The sequence below is a fragment of the Natator depressus genome, chromosome 6, assembly GCF_965152275.1.
Source record: "Natator depressus isolate rNatDep1 chromosome 6, rNatDep2.hap1, whole genome shotgun sequence".
Taxonomy (NCBI): Eukaryota; Metazoa; Chordata; order Testudines; family Cheloniidae; genus Natator; species Natator depressus.
Genome location: NC_134239.1, coordinates 44,267,094 through 44,290,748, shown reverse-complemented (window position 1 = coordinate 44,290,748; position 23,655 = coordinate 44,267,094). Strand labels below are relative to the sequence as shown.

Below are 23,655 nucleotides of genomic sequence, written 5' to 3'. Positions count from 1 at the left end.
TGGGGGAGGTTTAGATTGGATATTAGGAAAAACTTTTTCACTAAGAGGGTGGTGAAACACTGGAATGCGTTACCTAGGGAGGTGGTAGAATCTCCTTCCTTAGAGGTTTTTAAGGTCAGGCTTGACAAAGCCCTGGCTGGGATGATTTAACTGGGAATTGGTCCTGCTTCGAGCAGGGGGTTGGACTAGATGACCTTCTGGGGTCCCTTCCAACCCTGATATTCTATGATTCTATGATTCTAATTAGTTTTTCCAGAGATCACCTCAACTCCAACATGGGCTCTAGCAGGTGATTAGTCCTTCAAACCCCACAAAGGGGTCTCTTCTGTGGTCACAAATTCATAAACGCCTCAGCTCAGAACCAGCACACTCATGAAAATTTATTCCCTCCTCCATACATTTCAAGGGTCTTGGAGCTGAAGTCTCCAGGAGCAGGTAATCAGTAGTTTTTCTCCCCAGGGTGTAGTTTCAAAAGACCTCCCAAGTACCTCCCAGGAAACCCATTTCACACCTATTGTCTCAAAAAGTTAATTGAAGTTCCTAACGTTTCACCAAGGTTTACATTAGTCAGTCTCCTAGACAAGTTACATACAATAACACACAAACATTTGCATTTTAATACAATGGATTCCCGAAGGTTTTAACTTTAATTCAATAAAATTTAATTTAATTCAGTACGGTTTATCAAGGATATTACAGGAAAATGCCTTATGTCACAAGCACCTTTTCTGAATCTACAGGGGCTGAAACAGGCTCTGCAACTGATCATCTCACCTCAGTTTTTCAGCTTTACAATCGAAACCTTCAGCTGGTATAGCCTGTCACACTTTATTTGTAATAGCTACCCAGATGTACACCTGCGGAAGGTCTAGTTCTACAATTCAAAGTCCTCTTGGAAGCTTTAATCTTACCACCCCACACAACCCCCTGCTCCATCAAGTGGAAAAAGTGAGTGAGGTGGAAGAGATCTAGCAGAATGAATAAGGAGGCAGTTTACAATATAACATTTATTCTGTTGAGCTATAGAAATCTCAGATTTCTGTTGTAAAGCCTCAGATTTTTGCTAGCTTGAACCCATGAAAGAGAGAAAACAAGGGAAATCTCATGCTAGTTTGAGTGAAAGTTCCCTGTGGGACTCGAGTCTGTTATTAGGAGTTTAGGAATGAGTTCAAACACGCTGCTGGGGAGTTCAGGCTTCCAGTCTCCCGTTCTTTGGCTGTCCAGGCTCCAAGCAACTCACCAGGTAGACTCCTGGGAGTAGGGATTCCAGGACTTCCAGGGTCCACAGCTTGGAGGTTCCCTTCCCCTCACAGAAAATTTCAAAACTTTTGGTTTTCATTCTAAATTGGAATGAAACCAAATTTTGAAATATTGAAATCCTCCACAAAATGGAATTACCTTTCTCTGCTCAGCTCAAGTGGCGGTCATCTGTTACTGGTCCACACCAGCAGCAAATGATTGCCACACCGGTTCAGCTGTGCTGGCTAGCCCATTGCTCAGTACCTGATTCAAAGGGAAGGGGAAGGCAGAACTAAGGCATACTTGCCTCTGCACACAAAGATCCACAGTCCAGCAGATCAGGTTGTCTTACTCTTTCTTATGTCTACTTACCTGTACATCTCACAACTGTTTCAACAGTTCTTTTAGGACCAAACCCTGAGATCCTTAGGCAAACTGATAACTAATGGCAGAGTTAAGAGAGAGGATTAGGCCCAAATGCATTCGCTCATATGTCTGTGTGATGCTGTTGTACAGATCAGTTAGCAATTATAGAAATGATCCTGTCTGTCATTCCAGACTCTGTAAGTTATTTACACAAATACACCAGTGCCTAATGATAACTCAGAAGTGACCATACAAAATGAGCCACAGTCTAAGTGGTTCATTATAAACATGATTGGCTTGTAAGGTGTCATGGGAAATCATTCCAGCTGGTTGGGAAATTAACATGATCCTAAACATATGTAGCCATTATTGATAACTGATAGATCTGATGACCAGCTTTAAACACAGCTATTGATTTTAGCTGAAGGCTCCTCACAATGAAATTTTCCCTATGGATGGTCTTCACAGGGTTGTTTGAGATGCTGTTCTCTGTGTACAGCAGGGTTAATGTTCACATTATCCGTTCAGACTGTTCGTTTTAATTGTTGTTTGCAGTGTTGTTGTAGCCCTGTTGGCCTCAGGGTATAAGTCATGGTCTGAATAGAGACACTGGAATTATGGTTAATTACAATAAGCATTAACCCCCCTTTTTTGTCCTGTGTCTGCAGAGGTGTTAATGGGCCACTTCACCTTGAATGGTCTCTTAGAATATATGTTAACTATTTATGCTAACCAATCTATTCTGTCTTGTATTTAGCCCGGACACTCAGAGTACCTTTCCCAGACCTGAAGAACTCTCTGTAGGTCAAAAGCTTGTCTCTTTAACCAACAGAAGCTGGTGCAATAAAAGCTACTACCTCACCCACCTTGTTCATTGTAATGGCAGTATAAGTAAATCCTAAAAATTCAACTTTTGCACGCAGTTACCACATTGTACCATATGAGTTAATACAATTATTTCCCATTCTACATTCACTTACATCCCAAAAATTACATTAGAAAAACATTAAGGCTGTAAAATCAAGCACTCAAAAATTAGGAAATGTGAGAATTAAGTTTTCCTCCGCAATCTTAATTTGTCTCATTAAATTATGACAGAATCTTTAATCACATGATCACATACTATTTTTCCCCAGGACCTCTGCCTCATTCAGTGCACAGGATGGTCAGTGCTCTGAATGGGCAACTATTCAATATTACTTTTTCATCCTCATCATATGTGGCCTCAGGCCTTATTTACTGCACACCATCCAAACTATGCACTGAATACAGAATTACTAAGTTCCTCTGGGCCACTTCTGTGATGCTCTCGCTATAGTATCTCAGTGATTTACAAACATTAATGAATTTATGTTCACAACACCCCACATGTGAAGTAGCATCATCTCCATTTTACACGTGAGGGACTGAGGTATAGAGATTAAGGCCAAAATTACCAACATTTTGTGTGCCCAATTTGAGATATTTAGGGCCTGATTTTTCACAGTGCTTAATGTTACACTGCACTTCAAATGTTCCAAGCACAGATCCTATTGACTTCAGTGCAGTGGGGAACGCTCAATACTTCTGTAAGTCAGATCTCAGGGTCTCAAGGTGGGTGCCCAGAAAATGAGGGGCACAATTATTGACCACCTCTGAAAACTCTGGTTTACATGACTTGCCCAGCATCACATAGGAGTTCTGTGGCAGAGGCAGGGTTAAAGTTTATTTCTCCAGGATGACTCAACTGCCTTAACCATTAGACAGTCCTTGCACTTCCTGCACTTCCCTGCCTGATTCAATTCATACTCCAACTTCTGCAACAAACTAGGTAGGGGTCTGTCACAGACTGGCTGGCCCTTTAAGTGGAGTTGGGCTCAGCCCAACCTGTGATGTACCACTTAACCCTCCCAAGCTGTCCCTGATCCAGTGACTTAATTACAATTAGTGATCCCAGCTGTGAAAGGGGGTCAGAGAAGACTACATTGGCAGGAAAGAAAACTCAGTGAGGAGGGAGACCTAGGAGAGAGGAGCAAGGGGAGTTCTTGCTTTCTGGGAAAGGCCTGGTGAAAGCAGGCTAGAAAGAGCCATAGGGAGCTGGTCAGGCACAAGTGGGACACCAAGAGACAGAGCCTGTAGGAAGATTCCTGACAGTATATCTACACTGCAATTAAACACTTGTGGCTGGCCTGTGCTAGCTGACTCGTGTTCATGGGGCTCAGGTGAGGGGCTGTTTAATTGCAGTCTAGATGATCGGGCTTGGGCTAGAGCCCAGGTTCTAGGACCCTGTGAGGTAGGAGAGTCCTGGAGCTTGGGCTGCAGCCCAAACCTGAATGTCTGCACCACGGTTAAACAGCTCCCAAGCCTGAACCCCAGGCGCTCAAGTCAGCTCATGCAGGCCAGCAGTGGGTGTTTAATGGCACTATAGAGATACAGTGAGAGAAGTTGCCAGAGTCCTGGAGGAGGGGAGACAGTGAGGAATCCTGCTAGGAGATGAGTCTTCAGGGAAGTGGCCATGAGAGGTAGCGCTCAGCCGAAGGAGCAAAGAAGAGGTCTGCAGTCCCCAGAAGTAAGGGTGAGGAGCAGAGACCTTCAGCAAAGACCAAGATGGGAAGAAGGATTTTCTGTTTGGAGGTTGGTGTGGATTCTTTTTGTTACCCTGGAAGGAGACAGAACTGGAAAGAAGTGCCCTGACTAGGGGGCTGAGCCATGGAAGAAGTAGACAGCAGGCCACCATGGGGCCAAGAAAGAGGTCAACATGGGGCACTAAAGATGTAGATACTTGCCATGCCGCCTTCTGATGCCATGGGGTGCTACAGCAGTGAGTGGAACCACTTATGGTTCCTACACAATAGCCTCCTTCACGACACAACCTTGGTCCATTCCCTGAGGGCCATCCACCCTGTGCCGCACTGAATAAAATAGGGACCCTGTGGAATAAATAGTATGTGATATTGTAATTAAAGTCTGTAACAAGAATGCTTACCCCAAGGGGGGTAAATTACAATTGCAAAGGCAACCTTAATTCTGACCTGTCCTAACTTCTGAGTGCAATGATGATGTTCTTTTAACACAGTTTGGGGGAAGTCATTTCCTGTTTCTTTTAAAAAGGAAACAGAAAAAGCAAATTCCATCATGTGGAATCATGCTGACTCCTCATATTGGTCATCACTAGTGCTGGAATCCTTAGATTCACAACACAGTCCTCTACCATGCAGATGGAATCTTCAGAGAATTTCTCTCTCAAATCTAACACATCTCTATTAAGCACATGCAAACTCAGATTTTTCACAGGCTTATGACTTGGACAACAGCAGGCACATGCTTGGAACCAGGATGACCTCCCTGACAAATTTCAAGTGCCTTCTCCAAAGCATGAAGATGCTAGAGCTTCTCAGTTGGAAGAATATTTTTAACATGGGCAAAACAACATCCTAAACTAATTCTTGGAAATTACTGAAACTTTTTAGCAGAATTTTTTTTTAAAAAAAGTTTAGCCCCAAGCAAACACCCAGCATGGAAAATTGCAGTCCAAATAGCTAAAGTCTGGCAAAATTATAAGTAACTAAACACAGGGTAGGACAATGGAACATGTCAGGCAACCTTAACTATAGGAGTTGCTACCTGCCTCACTTATCGTTTCTATAGAAATAATGCAGAATATCAGATTGAAAGTGTGTGAAGTGTAGGCAAATGTTGACTTTGCAGTGGTGACCACTTGTCCAATATTTGTCCTTCAGCTTTAATTTAATTCCTCTTTACTTAATTATTGTGATCTCTTAAACAGCCAATGATCTTTAAAACTGATGTTTATTTACAATGATTCTAATGTTAGGAAAAAATGTTTTCCTTTTTCTAGTAGTATTGTTGCTGATATAAAAGATGAAATCTGGAAATGAATTCAAAAGTGATATTGGGAAATTAATTATGACTCATAATAAAGTTGTCTTGTAATGTTTTAAATAGAGCACTCTTGTTGTTTTGTTCTCAATTTTGTTTCACATCTCGCAAACTTTTACAATCAGCCTAAGCATTTGTGGTTGATTTAATAAATTTTAGGATTGATGCTGGTGAGAAAAGTGTTTAAACTCACATTGCATAAGCTATATTGTTAAGTGTAAATCACAAATGGAATTTGTGGTTAAAAGGACAGAAACTAAAAACAAGCTGCCACTTTCCCTTTTAGAGGTGGCAGCTCTGCAGTGGTGGATAAAATGAGTCAGCTAATATATTACATATGCAAACTAAATATATACCAAATAGCACCCCTGGTTACCTGAGATACTCCCTGTATTCCCCTCTACTGAGCATACAAAATAGCTGTCCAATCAAATACAATATATAGCAAGCATTGACTTCTTAAGGGGAATTACTGTATAATTCGTAAAGCTTGTTAGGATGCTGCAGAGTGAAAGGGGCTATAGAAATTTAATATATTGTTATGGTATAATGAAAAATAAACAAAAACTGAAGCTTTCGAAACAATGGCTATCCTAAACAAATGAGCCACTGATACACCCAGAGACCCTTCACCATAGCAGTCATGTAAGACATGCACAGAGTATTTGCACTGCAGTAATATTGGTATATTCATTCAAGAATTTCAGTCATGAAGGAATTCCTGCTTTGGTCACCTTGCATTTTTAAAACAACTTGGTTTTGGGTAATTTAAGGTTCTTTATCTGATTTGGTTGCATGTATGTACACACACACACGCACGCACCCCACCCCATGCGCGCACAATTTTATGCACAATTTGAAAAACACATTCTTGGCACAGCTCATCAAAGATGCACTCCATTTTATCATAGCAGGGCATGTTCTAGCATAAATTAGGAGGGCTTGAGTTTAGGTGAGCTTTGATTTACATACAATTTGAATGGACAGAGTAAAAAGCATATACCTATTCTCTATATCTATGCATGTGTATATATGTTTTTGATTTAATTTGATGCTCAAAAAAAGTGGAAGCCTTCTGCCAGTCAGGGTGTATGCAGTCTGTATACAAACTCCTATGCATAGTTTTACCAATATACCGCAGTCCTGATCTGCAAACCACTACTCCTGCTATTGCAGTCATGGGCTTGTCATGAACAGAAACTGCAAATCATGATGAACTATGTCAAATTGTATGGTGGCCTAAATACCTGTGAGGATCTGGGCCCTAGTGCATTTGTCCCTATTTTATGTAATTATACAAAGTTTTTGCTGCTCTACCAGCCTTTTCAGCATGAGTAAGGCAAGGCTTGCATTGAACTGGTATTTCCTGCTTTGATTAGAGCATGGGTGGATTGTGTTGCTCTTGCAGTTCTCAAAGAATTAAGGAGGCCTTTAGTGAGTGCTTTAAGGAGGCCTTTACTGAGCCTCTTCCAGAAGGTATGTGCTTTCATTCTTAACAGCATCTGCCATGCAGGATCAGGTAACATGCAAAACATAGCAAGTGTGAATCAGCCATCTCACCCGGTTCTATTATCAGTGACCCTAAGGCCTTGCCTACATTAGCAGGACAGGCTGGTATTGCTATACTGTCCAATTCCCCTAGCAGAGACACACTTTATACTGGCAAAAGTATTATTTTCACAATATAGCTTAAAGCAGTTCCCTTGAACATAGTAAGCTATAGCTGCAAAAGGACTCTTTTGCGGTAAACAGCTGCACATACAAAACAGCATTTGCTGGCATAGCCTGTCAATCAGGGGGAGGGAAAAATCACCCCCCTGGCTGACATAGCTACGCCAGCAAAACTCAAGCGTAGAGCAGGCCTAACCGAACCAAAGCTATGGGAATGAGTTTGGGAGGAACTCTACCTAATTATCTGTTCTTCACGCTGCAACAGCATGTTGGATATTATCTGAGATTTGCCACTACCTGCTTTGGAAAGTCACTACTAGTGACTGGATCCCTTTATTCTGCCCTGTCTTTATGTGATTATATTTAAATGCACTCTTTTGAGCCTCGCTCTCAGATCCGTGAACCACTCCAGCCAGCTTCTATGGGAGCGGTAGACATGTATGTGAGGTCTGAACGTGGACTACTGCCTTGAAGCTGCTTTTTTTACAGTATTCGGCAAAGGTATCAATGGCTGACCATGAGCTGTCAAAATCCAGCTATCACAATTATAATGCCTCAAGAACCCGTTGTTCATTTTGCCCCTGATTGTCTATCTCAGAGTCATGTCTTTCACTTGGTGAAGGTGTTAAACTGACCTTGGCAGAGGGAAGATATAGAGAAAGAGAGTCACCTCCCTTCTATATAATCCCCCCTATATAGAATTTTTGGTTTCTTTGGTATTTATGACAGGTTTCAGAGTAGCAGCCGAGTTAGTCTGTATTCGCAAAAAGAAAAGGAGGACTTGTGGCACCTTAGAGACTAACCAATTTATTTGAGCATAAGCTTTCGGGAGATACAGCTCACTTCATCAGATGCATGCAGTGGAAAATACAGTGGGGAGATTTATATCCACAGAGAACATGAAACAATGGGTGTTATCATACACACTGTAAGGAGAGTGATCACTTATGATGAGCTAATACCAGCAGGAGAGGGGGCAGGGGAAGAAAATCTTTTGTAGTGATAATCAAGATGGGCCATTTCCAGCAGTTCATATTAGCTCATCTTAAGTGATCACTCTCCTTACAGTGTTTCATGTTCTCTGTGTATATAAATCTCCCCACTGTATTTTCCACTGAATGCATCCGATGAAGTGAGCTGTAGCTCATGAAAGCTCATGCTCAAATAAATTTATTAGTCTCTGAGGTGCCACAAGTACTCCTTTTCTTTTTGGTATTTATACGGCCCCCACTCCCACACCATGTGAGCACCTCACAATGGTCCCTGTGTAGTATGGAAGTGCAGTTCTCCTCTTGAGGCTCTTGCCCAGGGTCACACAGAAAGTCTACAGCTGAGGATAGAACTGAGGCCTGGGCTCCTGAGACCCAGGCTAGCACCCTCAATAGTGACCAATCCTTCATTTCTAATCTTTCTTTTTCATCCAACTAGCCATTTCCTCCCTCTCTTCTGTTACTACAGACTAAGGCTTGGTCTACACTTGGGCTGGGGGGAGGGAAATCGATCTAAGTTATGCAACTTCAGCTACATGCGGTAAGTTGACGGCTGATGCTCCCCCGTCGACTCCGCCTACGCCTCTCGCTCTGGTGGAGTACCAGAGTCGACGGGAGAGTGCTCAGCAGTTGATTTATCAAGTCTAGACTAGATGCGATAAACCGACCCCCACTGGATCGATCACTGCCCCTCGATCCAGCAGATAATGTAGACAAGCCCTAAGCTATAGTGCATTGCTGTGGGGAGAGAGTCACAACAGTAACTATATTTCACAACTTCTGTGGCATGGCATATCACATGCACATTTTCACTAATTTGCCATGCACTATTATGTTCCCTCACCCATTATATTGGTAATTTAAAAAACTGAAAATATGAATTTTTGCATGGTTTCCATGCAAAAGCCATCTTTGCTTAAAACAAGGGTAAAGGGTACTGCTTGCAGTTAATTTCATTCAGGAAAACCCTGGTTTTGCTCAAAACTTGCCCATTCTCATTGGAAAATGCGTCCCTTTCTTTGAAAAATGTGTGGGCCTAATGAACTCATTTTTGAGCCTAATTAACTATGAAAAACCTTGAATTTTAAGTAGTTTGCTTTTCCATCATATATATTTTTCATTCAGACACAGGTCCCAGACATTCATGGACCACAGATTCATTACAAGTAGTTTTGACCAGACCTTTTATGTTACGGTGAAAAATGTTCTACACATTAGATCTTTTAGATTTTAGATTTAGATTTTAGAGGACTTTTATTTACCACTAGGAGGTGCAGATGGTCTTTCCACCAGCCTGACAGCACCACTACTCTGCCTTAATTCTCCATTCTCTTCCCCACAGCCACTTTGCTCTTAGGTGGGAATGTTTTTCTTTTTCATTCACTGGCATTTATCTACTTATTTCCTTATTTCCACCCCCAAATCCCCCTTTGAATTTTATTTGTTTCAAAGCCATTTCCCAGCATACTCCTACCCCAACATGTGTTCCAGCTTCTAATCCTTGGATTTAGGTTTCTTAGAATCAGTGGTTGTGATATTTGCTGGGAGCTGACTCTGACCTGTTTCTTGCCTTTCTGCTGATGTCAGAGACAGATGGTATTACTTATAGATCTGAAAACTGCATGCATAATGCTATGCAAGTTGTGCTCTGAAACAGACTCACCCTCCATTGTATTTTTCTGGCAACGTTATCTTGCGGTCGGAGTTCTTCACTATCTCTTTTTGTACAGCTTGACCAAACCATAGCATCACTGTTGATGAGAGATGTGGCCAAGGCACAAAGATCAGATCTAAACATCCTTGGAATGCCTGGAACCTGTTTCTTAGAGGCATGAGCAACATTAAGGGTGTTCAGATCCAGAGTTTTGGGTCACATCCATCTCTGTTAGCAACAGAGTTCTGTTTTCTCCCTGTGTTGTACAGATACTGTTATGTTTCTTCTTTGGCTCTGGTAGCTCCATCTTTTGGTTTAAAACTTCACACTTTTTCCTACCGTAAAAGACTGATGGGCAGGTAAGAAGAAACTTGTTCGGCACAAAGAAGCATCCTCCTCCTCACTCAACCCCCTACTTGTTCACTCAGATCCAGGACTAAACCTTTTGGAAGGTTCTGAACTTTTTTTTTTTTTTAAATGTTGTGCGGTGTGTCAGGATGACAGGTTGTAAGAGATGCAAAGTTATTCTGCCTGCCTGTGCTACCCACCACGCAGAATGGGACTTATTAGCTCCACCTCAGGGGAATAAAACACTGCAGCAAAACACTACAACTGCTGTGGGCGATGCTGAGCTATAGGTGGCTACATGTCCACTTAGGCAACGAAGTCAGTTGGCCCCGGTTCCTCAACAGTGGACTGCCACAAGGCTCAGTGCTGATGCTTTTCAATGTTTACACGAGCAACATGCCTCCAATGAAATTGTGAAAATTTGCATACGCAGATGACCTTGCCCTGGCAACGCAAGCAGCCACCTTCAGCAACATCAAATCTACCTGGGAGGAATATTTTCAGAAATGGAAGCTGAAGCCAAATTCTCACAAAACAACAGTGACTGCCTTCCATCTTGATAACAGAAACTCTAAGTGCACACTGAAAGTGACCTTCTGTGGGAACACTGCGACATGACCCCACTCCCATCTATCTCGGAGTGAAGCTGGATCCCACGCTAACCATCCACGACCATCTGAAGAAGGTAGCTGCTGAGATGAAGACAACAGTCAACCTAGTTCAGAAACTGGCAAGCACAAGCTGGGGAGCATCAACATCAGTGTTACGGACATCAGAGATGGCCCTTGTGTACTCCGTAGCTAAGTACTGTGCACCCGTAAGGACCAGAAGTAGCCATACTTGACTTGTTGATGTCCAACTAAACACTCCAATGCACTGGAACACTGGAACTCTCAAGTTGACCCCCAACAACTTGGCTCCCCCATCCATTCGCCTTCAGGAACTCCAGAGAATCGTGGAAAATGAATGTCTTTCCATGTACCAGGACGTTAACAATGTCCTTCACCACCGCTTGAAGTCACGTGAGGCCTATTGGACCCTGATGAAGTTCATCAACCCTGATGAAGTTTGGAAAGCTGAATGGAGCTCACAAGAAATCACAAACAAACACCTTGTGAAAGACCCAGTGCTTCAGTTGATCCCTGGCTTCGGTCTCCCATGAAGCTCATGGGCAACCCTAAACCGTATCAGCGCAAACCATGGTAGATGTGGCTACTTGCTGCCCAATTAAAATTAAAGACGCTCCTTTGTATGACTGTGGTAATCCAGAACAGATCATGGAACACATAACTATTCAGTGCCCAATTCACAAATACGAAGGAGTCATCACAGCAATACACTCTGCTACTCCAGGCAATTATCTGCCTTAACCATCTAAATGTAAAATTAGAGTTATAGCTCTATATTTACATCAGCCATACAAAAAAGAAGAATGTGAATAAAAGATGGACAATCTCGAAACAGCAATAAAAACTGAGAAGGGAGCTCTTGCTCAAAACCTTAATAAGCATCAGCTCAGGGGTACGTTGAGGCAAAAGGTCAGTGTGTTGGAATAATAATCTCTGGACACTAACACTGTGTGTGTTCACAGAGGAATGGGGATTCAAACCATTTATATGCTGTATCTACACTTCTGGGGTTTAACTAGCAATGAAACTGGCCGTGCTGAGACTCCACAGGAAAGTGAAGTGAGCTGTAGCTCACGAAAGCTTATGCTCAAATAAATTTGTTAGTCTCTAAGGTGCCACAAGTACTCCTTTTCTTTTTACAAAAACAGGCGATCTCATGTGACTTCCACCCAAGATGGCAGAATTCTGAGTTGATCAAGCAAGCTGTTCACCAGAGCAGCTCACAAGGTCTCAGTGCTGTCAGATTTAAATTTGAACTACCTCCTAGTCTTAATCTGGATCCAAACATTGCCTCTACCTTTTTCTACCCATCACACACACACACACACACAGTTGTGCTTTTAACATATAAATACAAACACAGAGAGAGCTTTTACTGATTATGTTGGAACAACTTTAAACATTTGTTTTAGGCTTGATCTACATCTGAGCCTAAGTGCATTCTGGCTTGCAATGCAGCTACTGTGTTGATTTCATAAGTTTTAATTGTGCTTAGTTATATGCCAGTATGTGGGTGTGTGATGGAAAAGGAAGATTAGGGAGGTGAAATATTGCTTCAGTTCTGTATTTTCCTAGACTAGCACAAGGTTAGTCTGCCCCAAAAGAACTGTAGTCCTTCCCCCCCTCACCCCGCTATTGTGAAACTTAGACATACATTTTCTTTAATGTATATTAATTGGCTGAGCAAAATAAGGTCTAACACTCAACTCAATGGCATTTCTCTGTTTTGTCAGTCTGTCATGCATCCAATCAATTGCAACATTTCTAGGAACATTCTAGGCATCAATGGGCAAGAACCTGATAGATTTTGGTGCCAGCTGGAAAACCAGAACACTGAAAAACACTTATTTCCACACAGTGCCCATTTGGTGCTGCAGACAACATTGGGACATCAGAAGTAAATCAGCCAGTCATCACTCACTCACTCCAGGTTATTTGCATACTTCAATCCCATTGGTTAAAATGAGTCAGCAAATGAAACTATGAGTCAGGACTGAGGTGATTTGACAGAGTTCGGAGGATATGGGGGTTCAATACTGGAATAGCAGAGGCTGCTTCAGATCAAGAGCTGCTTCAGATCAAGGCTAAGTAGGGGTGAGGTTACAGATTTTCACTGTGGCTCCCTCCACATTATGCCTGGCTCAGGCAAGATCATTTACCTTTGCCCAGTCAAAACTATTTTAGTTAATCTAAACAGTGCCCACTTGGTACTTCAGGCAGAGAGAGTGAAGAGGAGAGACAGCCAAAGCAGACATCGGATTAGGGTGAGGGTTGCTGGAGGGACGTAGTGATGATGACTGATTTACCTGTGATGTCATTGTGCTTCTGTTTATCTCACAGACAGAAAGAAAAGAAATAAGAATGGGGGAGGGTCAGGGGAATAGGGGTGCACAAAGGAGCATGGGGGAACAGATGGGGACCATAAAGAGCTCTTGACATGGGGGTGAGAAGGGGCACCTTGGTATGGGGTGGGAGGGGTGCACACAAAGTTCTTAGCATGGGGGACGGTGAATGGGGGAGACAGAGCCTCTGATTCGATGGAGGGAGTGTGCAATTGCAGAGAGTCCCCAAAATAGAGGGCAATGGGAGGGTTGCACACAGGAAGCTTGTGGAGAAGAATGGAGGAATGCTTGTGTAAATGGAGTAACACTGTTGTAAAGCCAAGCCTGCTGTTACTACCACAGTTATTTTTAATAGTGAACTTGAATTACCAAAAGAACAACAGTCAAGCAGCTACATGTTAAATGCAATCGTTCACACCACGGAGTGATTGGAAACACAATGTTAGAGAACTTTTTTTTAAATGTGTCCCTTTAAGTCAAAAAACCAAGAACAATCACTTTATGGTGTTCCACTTGGAGGGAGCAAGGAAGGATCTGGAAAGCTGCTAGACTAGCAGGTTAACAAATGTCCTGGTGCCTTGTAACCTGGTTATACAGCATCATTACTAGTCAGGAGCTAGTAGAATTGCTAAGGATTTAAATCTGGAGCATCTTTTGTTATATCCCAATAGACTATGGGCAAGTCCTGGTGCCATTGAAGTCAAGGGGAGTTTTACCATTCACTCCAATGAAGAAACCACCCAGAAGTGGAGTGGAGCAGACCTGGTTCTATTAGCCCTAAGCCACCTACTCCCTCCTTTCATCTAGGGGTACATCAGTGGGAGGAAGGAACAAATGAGATGTGAGGGGGGGGCATGGTTAGAACACATGGCTTTCCAGCCCATCCTCATTCAACACTGCAGTCCCAATGAACCTGCTGCAGCTGGTGTAACTGATTCTAAGGCTTTGTCCAAGCTGGAAATTCTTCTTTTGTCATTCAGGGGTGTTAAAAAACACACACACACACTCCCCGAATGACAAAAGTTTTACCAACGAAAAACACCGTTGTGAGCAGCGCTTTGTCAGCAGGAGCACTCTCCTGCCAGCAAAGCTGCTGCCACTCGTGAGGGGAGGGAGGGAGTTTTTTGTCGGCAGGAAAGCTTTCTCTTGCCAACAGACAGCAGCTACACTGCACGCCTTTTAGCAGCACAGCTGTGGCGGCACAGCCGTGTTGCTAAAAGTGAGGTAGTGTAGACAAAGCCTAAGTTACTCTAGAGGCCAATTTGGTTCCCCACTATCCGGACAGATAGGGAATGCTTGGCACAGCTCAGGATTCACTCCTTTCTGTTAGTGTAACAATGTCTCAATGACAAAGTCAAAATGCTTTTAGCTAAAGAGTTTCCAGATCTGTGTTTAGGTTACAAATATGGAATTCCTAACGAAGTATGCATGTGTATACTTAACCAACACATCTGAGTGTGAGTGTATGTAACGGGGACCAGGGTGAGTAGAACAGAATGGATGCTTTTTAGCCAGAGCCACTTTGTTAAATGGAGCCAATTAGGAGAAACCCAGCACAAATCCCCATTTCTTCTCATAAAGTGGAAACAGTGTTGACATTTATCCTCCTTATCATGGTATAGTGATGATGTGCTCAGTTATCTGATTACATTGTCTTTACTTTGGGGGGAAAGAGGAGGAGTTAAAGATTGGTTGGAAAAATCTATTTGTTCTAGTGGTCTACCTGCTACGGGTGCTCCATTCCAAACCAGAAACCACATTAAGTCTTGGGAGCAACGCACGCATGTTCTCTGGAAGAAGACTGCAACAGCCAGAAAGAAGGGGGGTGATGCATAACCTGAAACAGACCTAGTTTTACAGAGAAATTCCAAGTTAGAAAGTTAATCCTTAGAAAAATATTGTACTAAATCCAAATATTAAAAGTGCTCAGAGACCACAAGGATGGGTGCAGTTTAAGAACCTGAATAGAATACAGTAGAATGTATTTGGTTCTTTTCATAACAAACAACATGTCTTTAATCACCAGCAGCTGATCAGTCAGTCTAAATAATTTAAACCACAAGACCAAAGATGATAAAACAGCACATTCTGCTGAGTCTTACATAGCAGAAAATGGCAATGGCTTTATGCCCTGATTAGACTCTGGGGCTCAGAGTCTCACTCGTGATCAGGCTCATTTGCTCCTTCACTCTATTGGGTTCCATAGGCCAGATTTTCAAAATAGCTCAGCACCCAATCACTCCCATTTCAGCCCCTCAATGAAGGGATCAGATATTAGAAGTGCTCAGCACCTAGCAGCTCCCATTGAGTTAGTCAGCAGTTCTGAATAGTGGGTGCTGATCTCTTTTGAACAATCAGCCCTAAGAGTGTATTTCCTATACAGGGATAATTTGGCCTCTTGGTTTTATTCTCATGATTTCTTTTCTTTTGATAAATTTTGATGGAAATGAGCATGCTGCAATATCGGTAACTGACTGCCGTGCATGTTTAGGGGAATAAATACAGTTAAATGGTTACTAATCACAACACAGAACAAAATACAGGGCCTTCTTGTAGGCTGGCAGCCTGTCTGAATTAACGCAGAATTAACATGTTACAATGTTAACAATTTTGTAAACAATGTCATACATGGAATTAAAGTACAGTAAATTCAGGTGGCTGGCTGAGGAAGACTCATCCTATTGAGTCATGTTAATGAGGGCTTTTAAGAAAAAGAAGCAGAGAGGAACACAAGTGAAACTAACACTCCCATACACACACTTATTTTGCAATAAATTGGTAGTTAAGAGAGGAGGGATAGCCCTGTGGTTAAGGCACAGGACTGAGGCTCAGGAAAGTGAGGATCATGGCCTGGGCTTTCTTTCTATGTGATCTTGTGAAAGCCGTTTCATCTCTCTGTGCCTCATTTCTCTATCTATGGGATAGTAATACTTCAACCGTCTATCTGTCCTGACTATTTAGGTGGTAAGCTCTTTATGGCAGAGCCTGTCTCATACCACATGATTGTACAGCACCTCGCACAATGAAGCTGTGACTGTGTTGGGGGCTCCAGGAGCTACTGTAATACAAGTCATAATAATTATAACTGGTTTGTTAGTGTCATTAAATTTCAAATCATACATTTTTACCTAATTTCTATATTACGCAAACACATAATTTTACTTTCAAAACAGGCACAGTAGGAGATTTGCTTATTGAATTTGACAAAGGCTAAAGGCACTCTCTTTTATCTTTTACGCCACACTTTTAAAATCAACACACACTCCCTTAGTTGATGTTGGGGGAGGAAAGTTCATAGCTAATTTGGGGATAAAATATTTTTCCTCCTAAAATGAATAGATATAATGAAGCCTGGGAAAAAGGCAGCTCCATCCAGAACCCCTAAAAATATCTGGCCTACTTTTTAAATAAAACATATATTTGCAAGATTTATAACTCAATAGTTGGTGGTGTTCTTGTTTTGCCTCAGGTTGAATAAACTGCAGGATCTATTTCTGGATTAATACTGAAGAGAATGCAACTGTTTTGTTATCTGAAAGCTACAATAAAAAAAAGAAATAGAAAATCAGTTCATTCCCATATATATCAAACCACGGCCTCTAGCCTTATCTTGTGTATACAAGTGATGTCATCATCAAAACTGGTCACAGGACAAGCCTCTGCCAAACATCACATTCTTTGTTCAGAGCTACACAGTGTCTAGTCTCTTGACAGCCTCACTTAGGCAACATGTACAGACAAGGTCCATGATTGGAGCACAAATGGTTCAACGGGAGTCAAGACTAAGGTAGCTGTTAAAAGGAGACTCATTCCTTTGGGTGTGCCATTTTCTCCACACAGACGTTATTTTCCCTGTAGATCTTTGTTTACCTAGAGACCAAATCACTTCAGGCTGATCAAAAAAAATGTGGCTGATTTTCAAATGATGGTAACCTGAGAAAGATCTTCAAAAATCTCTTAGTTAAAAAAAATCATCTGTTCTGTTGCTGAGAATTAGAAATCAAAAGAAATAAAACTAAATGAATAGTCACCTGTGAATAGCCAGCAGGGGCAAAACATGTCACACCTGAGCAGGGCAGCCTGTGGCTCCTCGCACCAGGTGTGTGTGTGGGGGGGTGCCATTTCCAGTGTGCACAGGGCCCCAGAACTCTTTAATCCAGCACTGCAGCCTCTGGGCACCCACTGAAGTCCATGGGATCACAAACTGCTCTGGTCAGCTTCCATTTAAAACTGGTGTGAGTGAGAGCAGAATCAGATCCATAAGATTTCAAGGTAGACCTGCCATACACACAATGTCACCGCTTGACTAACTGGTGCATTTATATACAGAGTTCTAAGCAGTGTGTTTAAAGGAGGCCTGATGAAAAGCAATAAGCAAACACTTTTCTGGTTATACTAGAAATGTTGTCCTACCAAAACCAGCATATACATGGTGTACATAGTGTTGCTAACCCTCTCCATTTTATTGTGAGTCTTGAGGTGCCTTTTTTAAAGCCCCAGCTACTGGATTCATGAGATAGCAGCTTTCATTTTTTTAAAAAGTAAGTTTCTAGTCCTCATGGTTGCAGAGAAAAGTTTGAAAACTGGACCCCAAAGTAACAAAGGTTCAAACACCAGAAGGTAAAGAAAAACCATTTTAAAATTTTCATTTAGGATTTTTGAATGCTTAGGCTTAGCAATAGTATGTATGGCTGGCTACTGCACCATGGATGTACAAACAAGGACGTGAACAAAACAGAGTTATGTTAGTTTCTGCTCCATAAGAAGCATAGAGAAAGGGGGAGATCAAACCTTAGCAAAAGGAAAGGATACAATTGGTAAGGAAAAAACACAAAGCCAGCTCTGTAGCTGGTGCAATTCACAGGAGCTATGCGAGTTCAGGGGTGCTGGAACAATTTTTATAGTGGGGGTGCTGATATACAGGGTTTAAAGTCTGGTTCAATGGCTATGATGGAAATCACTTGAAGTGGGGGATGTGGCAGCATCCTCAGCACCTCTAGTTCCAGCACCTATGTACCAGTTTACACCAGCTGACAATATGGCTCTGTTTTCAACTTTCTAAGGAAATAGGAAAGAACAGTGAGTAAAATTTACCCAACATTAAGCAATATCAAATGGACTTGATAGTGTCCAGTTGAATTGACAGATGCAACAAGTAACAGCATTGGAAAACACCACAAGAATTCAGCTGAAGATAGGGGCTGATGGGCTGTTTAGATCCTGAGCTTTTTTAGCACAACTTTTACTTCCCTCTATTAGTTAAATGCTCACAAGCAAAGAATGTTGAACACAAGAGCGGAGTCCTTAATTCATTCTTAGGTTAGCAGAAGGTCAGCTTCAGCAATTCACTTCAAATCTTGACTAGTGAAAAGCTAGTCTTGAAATCTGGTGGGTGGGGACATCAGGGCAGAGGGTTGGTGTATAGTCAGAAAAATTACATTTTATGGCCTTGTGGAGTAAGATTTATTATTTGCTCTTTCAAAGATGTGTTCTTGTCAGTGTCTTTTCGTGCTGCTGGTTTGGAACATGACCAATATAAATAACACGGGGCCAAATATAGGTCAAGGAGAAGTCATTGTTATACAAACATGTATTGCACTTTTTAGGGTGGTGGGATCACTAAAAGGCTCCTTCCTCACCCACCATTTCAGGCAGACTACTTTCATTCTAATAGCCTTAGTTTCCCCCTAGTTCCTTATGACACTCTATTACCACAGTATCTGAATGCCTCACAATCTGCAGTGTATTTATCTACGCAAGCCCCATGTACTTAGGTAGGGAAGCACTATTATCTCTTTTTACAGACAAGGAACTAAGACACAGAAAGACTAAGTGACTTGGCCAAGGTCACAGAGGAAGCCTGTGGCAGTAAAAAGAATTGAACCAAGGCCTTCCAAGTGCCAAATTCATATCCTAACCACCAATCAGCTTCTTTTGAGAGCCTCCAGCCATGGGCCATACAGCCTCTTTATGGCTGACTGCCAGCTAGGGTGGCCACTCCTTGGGACACAGGAAAGACACTAAGAATGCTCAGTACCTCCCTGACATCATCCCCAGCAGCCAGATTATCAACTATGCAGGTGGGCTATGCACAGTCTCAGGCTCTGGCCCTGGAAAGGTGCAGGATTTGGATAGTCTCATGCTGCTTATGCAACCACCTCTTGGAGCAGCGGCATGGAAAACTTCTCTCCTTCCAGATATGACCTGTCCATCAAGGCTACAGCACTAGACACTGTGGAGAACATCATGGCTGGAATTGGGCCCTATGTCTATTATTGCAGCACTACATACAGCAAGAGCAATAATCACTCACGCTTTCAGGTAGCTGGTCTGAAAGAAAGGCAGAGGGGGACAGCAAGCCTGAGGACAATAAGACAAACAGCCTGGAGAGCAAAAAACAACAAGGGAAGAATGGCAGCAAGGTAACAAAAAGAAGGGCTCTCTGCTAAAAAGGTAAATGGTAAGATAATCACATGTGTTTTCACTAAAGCTGCTAATTCACTCTTCACGTCTCCCATTCAAGTCATCAATCACAACATAACCTAAATAAAGCTCAGAGCACAGCTGCCTGCATGCCACTGTAAATGAACCTTCTGCCAATGGAACACTGCCCCGGCAAGCTGGCGTCACAGGAGGAAAAAACGTTGGCTGTCAAAATAAATTTTAATCAGGTACCACAAACCCTTTAAAAAAAAAAAGTATATGCTACTAAGTTTTAACTCACTCATTGCTAGTTAGCTGAGCTCAGTGTTTTTCTTTACTTAAAAGCACCAGAACAGGTACCAGTCTGAGCTAGATGGAGCTCTAGTGCTCTGCATAATTTGGTCAGAAATCTCATGAGAAGTCCAGCATTTCTTTAAGGGCCATGTAGGGAGAATAGTTTCTTTCTAGGTATGTCAGTACTCATGCAGGAAAACCAACAGAGGATGAGGAAATATGTTATATAACTTTTCAATCAAACCTCAGAATAGGGTCAGCTCAGGTCTCCAAACCATTCTGCCCACACCTTAGGATGATTTTTACAGATCTAATGCAAGATCTTCTTAATACCACAGTTAAGAGGCTACATAGCCTGGTGGGCTAAGCACAGGACTGGGAGCCAGGATGTTCTGATTTGTGACCCTAACTCTGCCACTGACTTGTTCTGTAACCTCAGGCAAGTTGCTTAACCTGCATCATAGAGCTAAAATTCTGACTTGGATTTTCCTTACAAACAAAAGAATAAGACTTCCCTTTACATATATACATGGGCTATCAGGCCCTTGGTGCATAGGAACAATTCTCTCACTTACTCCCTCCCCAGAACTGATGGGGCATGGATTGGTTGGGATATAGTCAGAGTGTTGCCTCCAACTCAATAAGTAAGCATAGAGGGGAACAGTAATTAGCTGCTGACATAGGCAAACAGTAAACTACCCTCACAGGAAGAACCAGGGGAGGGATAGTGACACAGAGGTGTGTGTAAAAACAGCGAGGAGTCCTTGTGGCACCTTAGAGACTAACACGTTTATTTGGGCATAAGCTTTCGTGGGCTAAAACCCACTTCATCAGATGCATGGAGTGGAAAATACAGTAGAGAGATATAAATACACAGCATATGAAAAGATGGGAGTTGCCTTACCAAGTTGGGGTCAGTGCTAATGAGCCAATTCAATTAAGGTGGAAGTGGGCTATTTTCAACAGTGGATAAGAAGGGAGGAAAAATTACTTTTGTAGTGCTAATGAGTTCAATGTAATCTAGGTGGCCCATTTCAAACAGTTGACAAGAAGGTGTGAGTAACAGCAGGGGGAAAAGTTAGTTATTGTAGTGACCCATCCACTCCCAGTCTTTATTCAGGCCTAATTTGATGGTGTCCAGTTTGCAAATTAATTCCAGTTCTGCAGTTTCTCATTGGAATCTGTTTTTGAAAGTTTTTTGTTGATGAATGTCCACTTTTAAGTCTGTTTTTGAGTGTACAGGGAGATTGAAGTGCTCTCCTACTACTTTTTGAATGTTATAATTCTTGATATCAGATTTGTGTCCATTTATTCTTTTGCGTAGAGACTGTCTGGTCTGGCCAATGTACATAGCAGAGGGGCATTGTTGGCACATGATGGTATATATCACATTGGTAGATGTGCAGGTGAATGAGCCCCTGATGGTGTAGCTGATGTGGTTAGGTCTTATGATGGTGTCCCTTGACTAGATATGCAGACAGAGCTGGCACTGGAGTTTGTTGCAGGGTTTGGTTCCTGGGTTAGTGTTCTTGTTAACTTCTTGTCAAACTGTTTGAAATGAGCCACCTAGATTACATTGAACTCATTAGCACTACTACAAAAGTGATTTTTCTTCCCTTCTTGTCAACTGTTGAGAATAGCCCACTTCCACCTTAATTGAATTGGCTCGTTAGGACTGACCCCCCACTTGGTAAGGCAACTCCCATCTTTTCATATAAGCTGTGTATTTATACCTCCCTACTGTATGTTCCACTCCATGCATCTGATGAAGCTTATGTTAGTCTCTAAGGCGCCACAAGGACTCCTCACTGTTTTTGCTGATACAGATTAACACGGCTACCACTCTGAGAGGGCTGTGTGTGATTCACAATGACTCCCAGCATCACCCCTGGGGTGCTACAGTTTAGTTACCAGCCCTTGCACAATTTAGCTCTCAGGTGTCAGACAGACATCTACCATTTAGGCAACTAGCCAGAGAATTTTATCTTGTTGTTAACTAAAAATATAAAGTCCTCTGTTAGGACAAGGAAATAGTTTAAACAAAGTAATTCAGTGACCACATATTTCTGGTGGGGGAGCCTGAATTCTATATCTTACTACCGTGTTTTGATTGCTGTCTGTAATGTATTTCAGAAATATGAAAAAATGTGATTCTTTTTAAAAATCAGCGGGTAAACAAAAGAACTTTTACTGTCAACATACTGCTTAAAGAAAGAGATCCTGGAACAGAAAAGAAGTAACCAGCATATAAGTTGGTTCCGACACTAAATAGGAGTGTGGAGGCCAACTAGTCAAACGGTACCATGGGTGAAATTTAGCATTAGTATAAGTAGTGTGATTCCTCCAAAGTTAATGGAGAGTTGCATTCACTTTACAACCAGGGCTAAAGCTGACTTGCTACCGTGCTTTTTCTTTTTCCTAGAATGCCGCGGAATGTGTATTAAAATAGCCAAATGCAGAAGCTATGCTTATGTTTATAGCCATATTGCAAATTATGGAAATTCCTCATTTCTGCCCCCCAAAATTCCTATTTGGAAGTCAGAATGAGTTCTAGGTACATGAGGAATGCAGACTTTAGAATTATGCACACATTTTCTGCCCAGATTGAGTTACCATAGTTTTGCCCAGTAAGAAGCACTACCTACCACTTATTATTATATATATTTTATATGCCTTCCCACACTTAACCCTTCATTTAATGGTAATGCTGATCACACCTTACAGGGTTTCAGATATGTTCAGGACTTCATCAACTAACTCTGGCCAGCATGATGAAGTCCTTTGATCCACAGTAGCTCTGGATCTGCAGCTTATGACTGTGGCATAGAACAGAGGGTGCTAAGCGACTCTGCCTTTCACAGAACTTTGGACTGGCACTTTGGGTATTTGAATGCAAAACCAAAACTGGCACACAGTTTTTGCATATCAGTTGAGAGATTGCTGAGATCCAAGAGTTAAAGAGGAGCAATGTAGTCCAGTGGATAGGGCCTGGGACTAGGGCATGAAAGACCTGGTTTCTATTTCCAGCTTGACCACTATCCTGCTCCAGGAAAGCAATCTGGTTTCCTTTCCGCCCTTTGGCTGTCTTGCCTATTCAGATTTCAAGCTATTCAGGGACTGTTTCTTACTATGTGTACTTATGGTGCCTAACCAATGGGGCCTCTATCTCATTTGGGGTCCCTAGGCACTACTGCAATATAAATAATAAAAGACAGCAACAGTTATTGCAATTTAGATAGAAGATGTGTTTCCCCTTGCAAAGTCAACAAACAAAAAGTAAAAGGAATGAGATTCCTAAAATACAGGTTTGGAAGTAATAGCATTTAGATAAGAAGCAAGCCTTATAAACTCTGAGTTACTTGAGCTGTAGATAGTATTAGGCAGGTCCCCACGCTCTACAGATGCACAATCTGAGAAGGTGGAAGCATTCTATTTGGAGTTGAGTAATTTCCCATATGCACCCATCAGAAACAAGTCCAATAAAAAAATGAGGGAAAACAGGACAACAACAACAACGCTTGCGGCTAAAGGATGCCCCCTAAGTTTATTGTCTGCATGAACAAGATCTCATGCCAAAGGCAATGCTTGTAGCTAATCCTATAGGAAACTAACTACGGATTTATTAACTCATTTCTTTTTCCTAGTTATTTACAGGTTAAAGCAGGCAACATGTATACACAAAAAAGTAACAGTCTAGGGTTCCAAAAGCTGACACAATTGTAGTAATCTGTCAGCACTGAATGTCTTTTAGGGCTAACCCATGTTGACCCTGAGGATCTCTGCTTTTGTTTCCTAGCTCCAGTGCTGTGAGAGTTCAAACA

The 23,655-nt window shown here is 42.1% G+C and overlaps 1 protein-coding gene across 1 annotated transcript in view; it reads right to left on the bottom strand.

Moving 5' to 3' along the window:
- Positions 1-4,430: 4,430 nt before the first annotated feature.
- CCDC34 (coiled-coil domain containing 34) overlaps positions 4,431-23,655 on the bottom strand; it is a 116,599-nt gene continuing 97,374 nt past the window's right edge. The window contains exon 9 of the mRNA XM_074955167.1: positions 4,431-4,514. Within this exon, the coding sequence (XP_074811268.1) occupies positions 4,446-4,514 (69 nt within the window). The 3' untranslated portion in view covers positions 4,431-4,445. The remainder of the gene's footprint in view (positions 4,515-23,655) is intronic.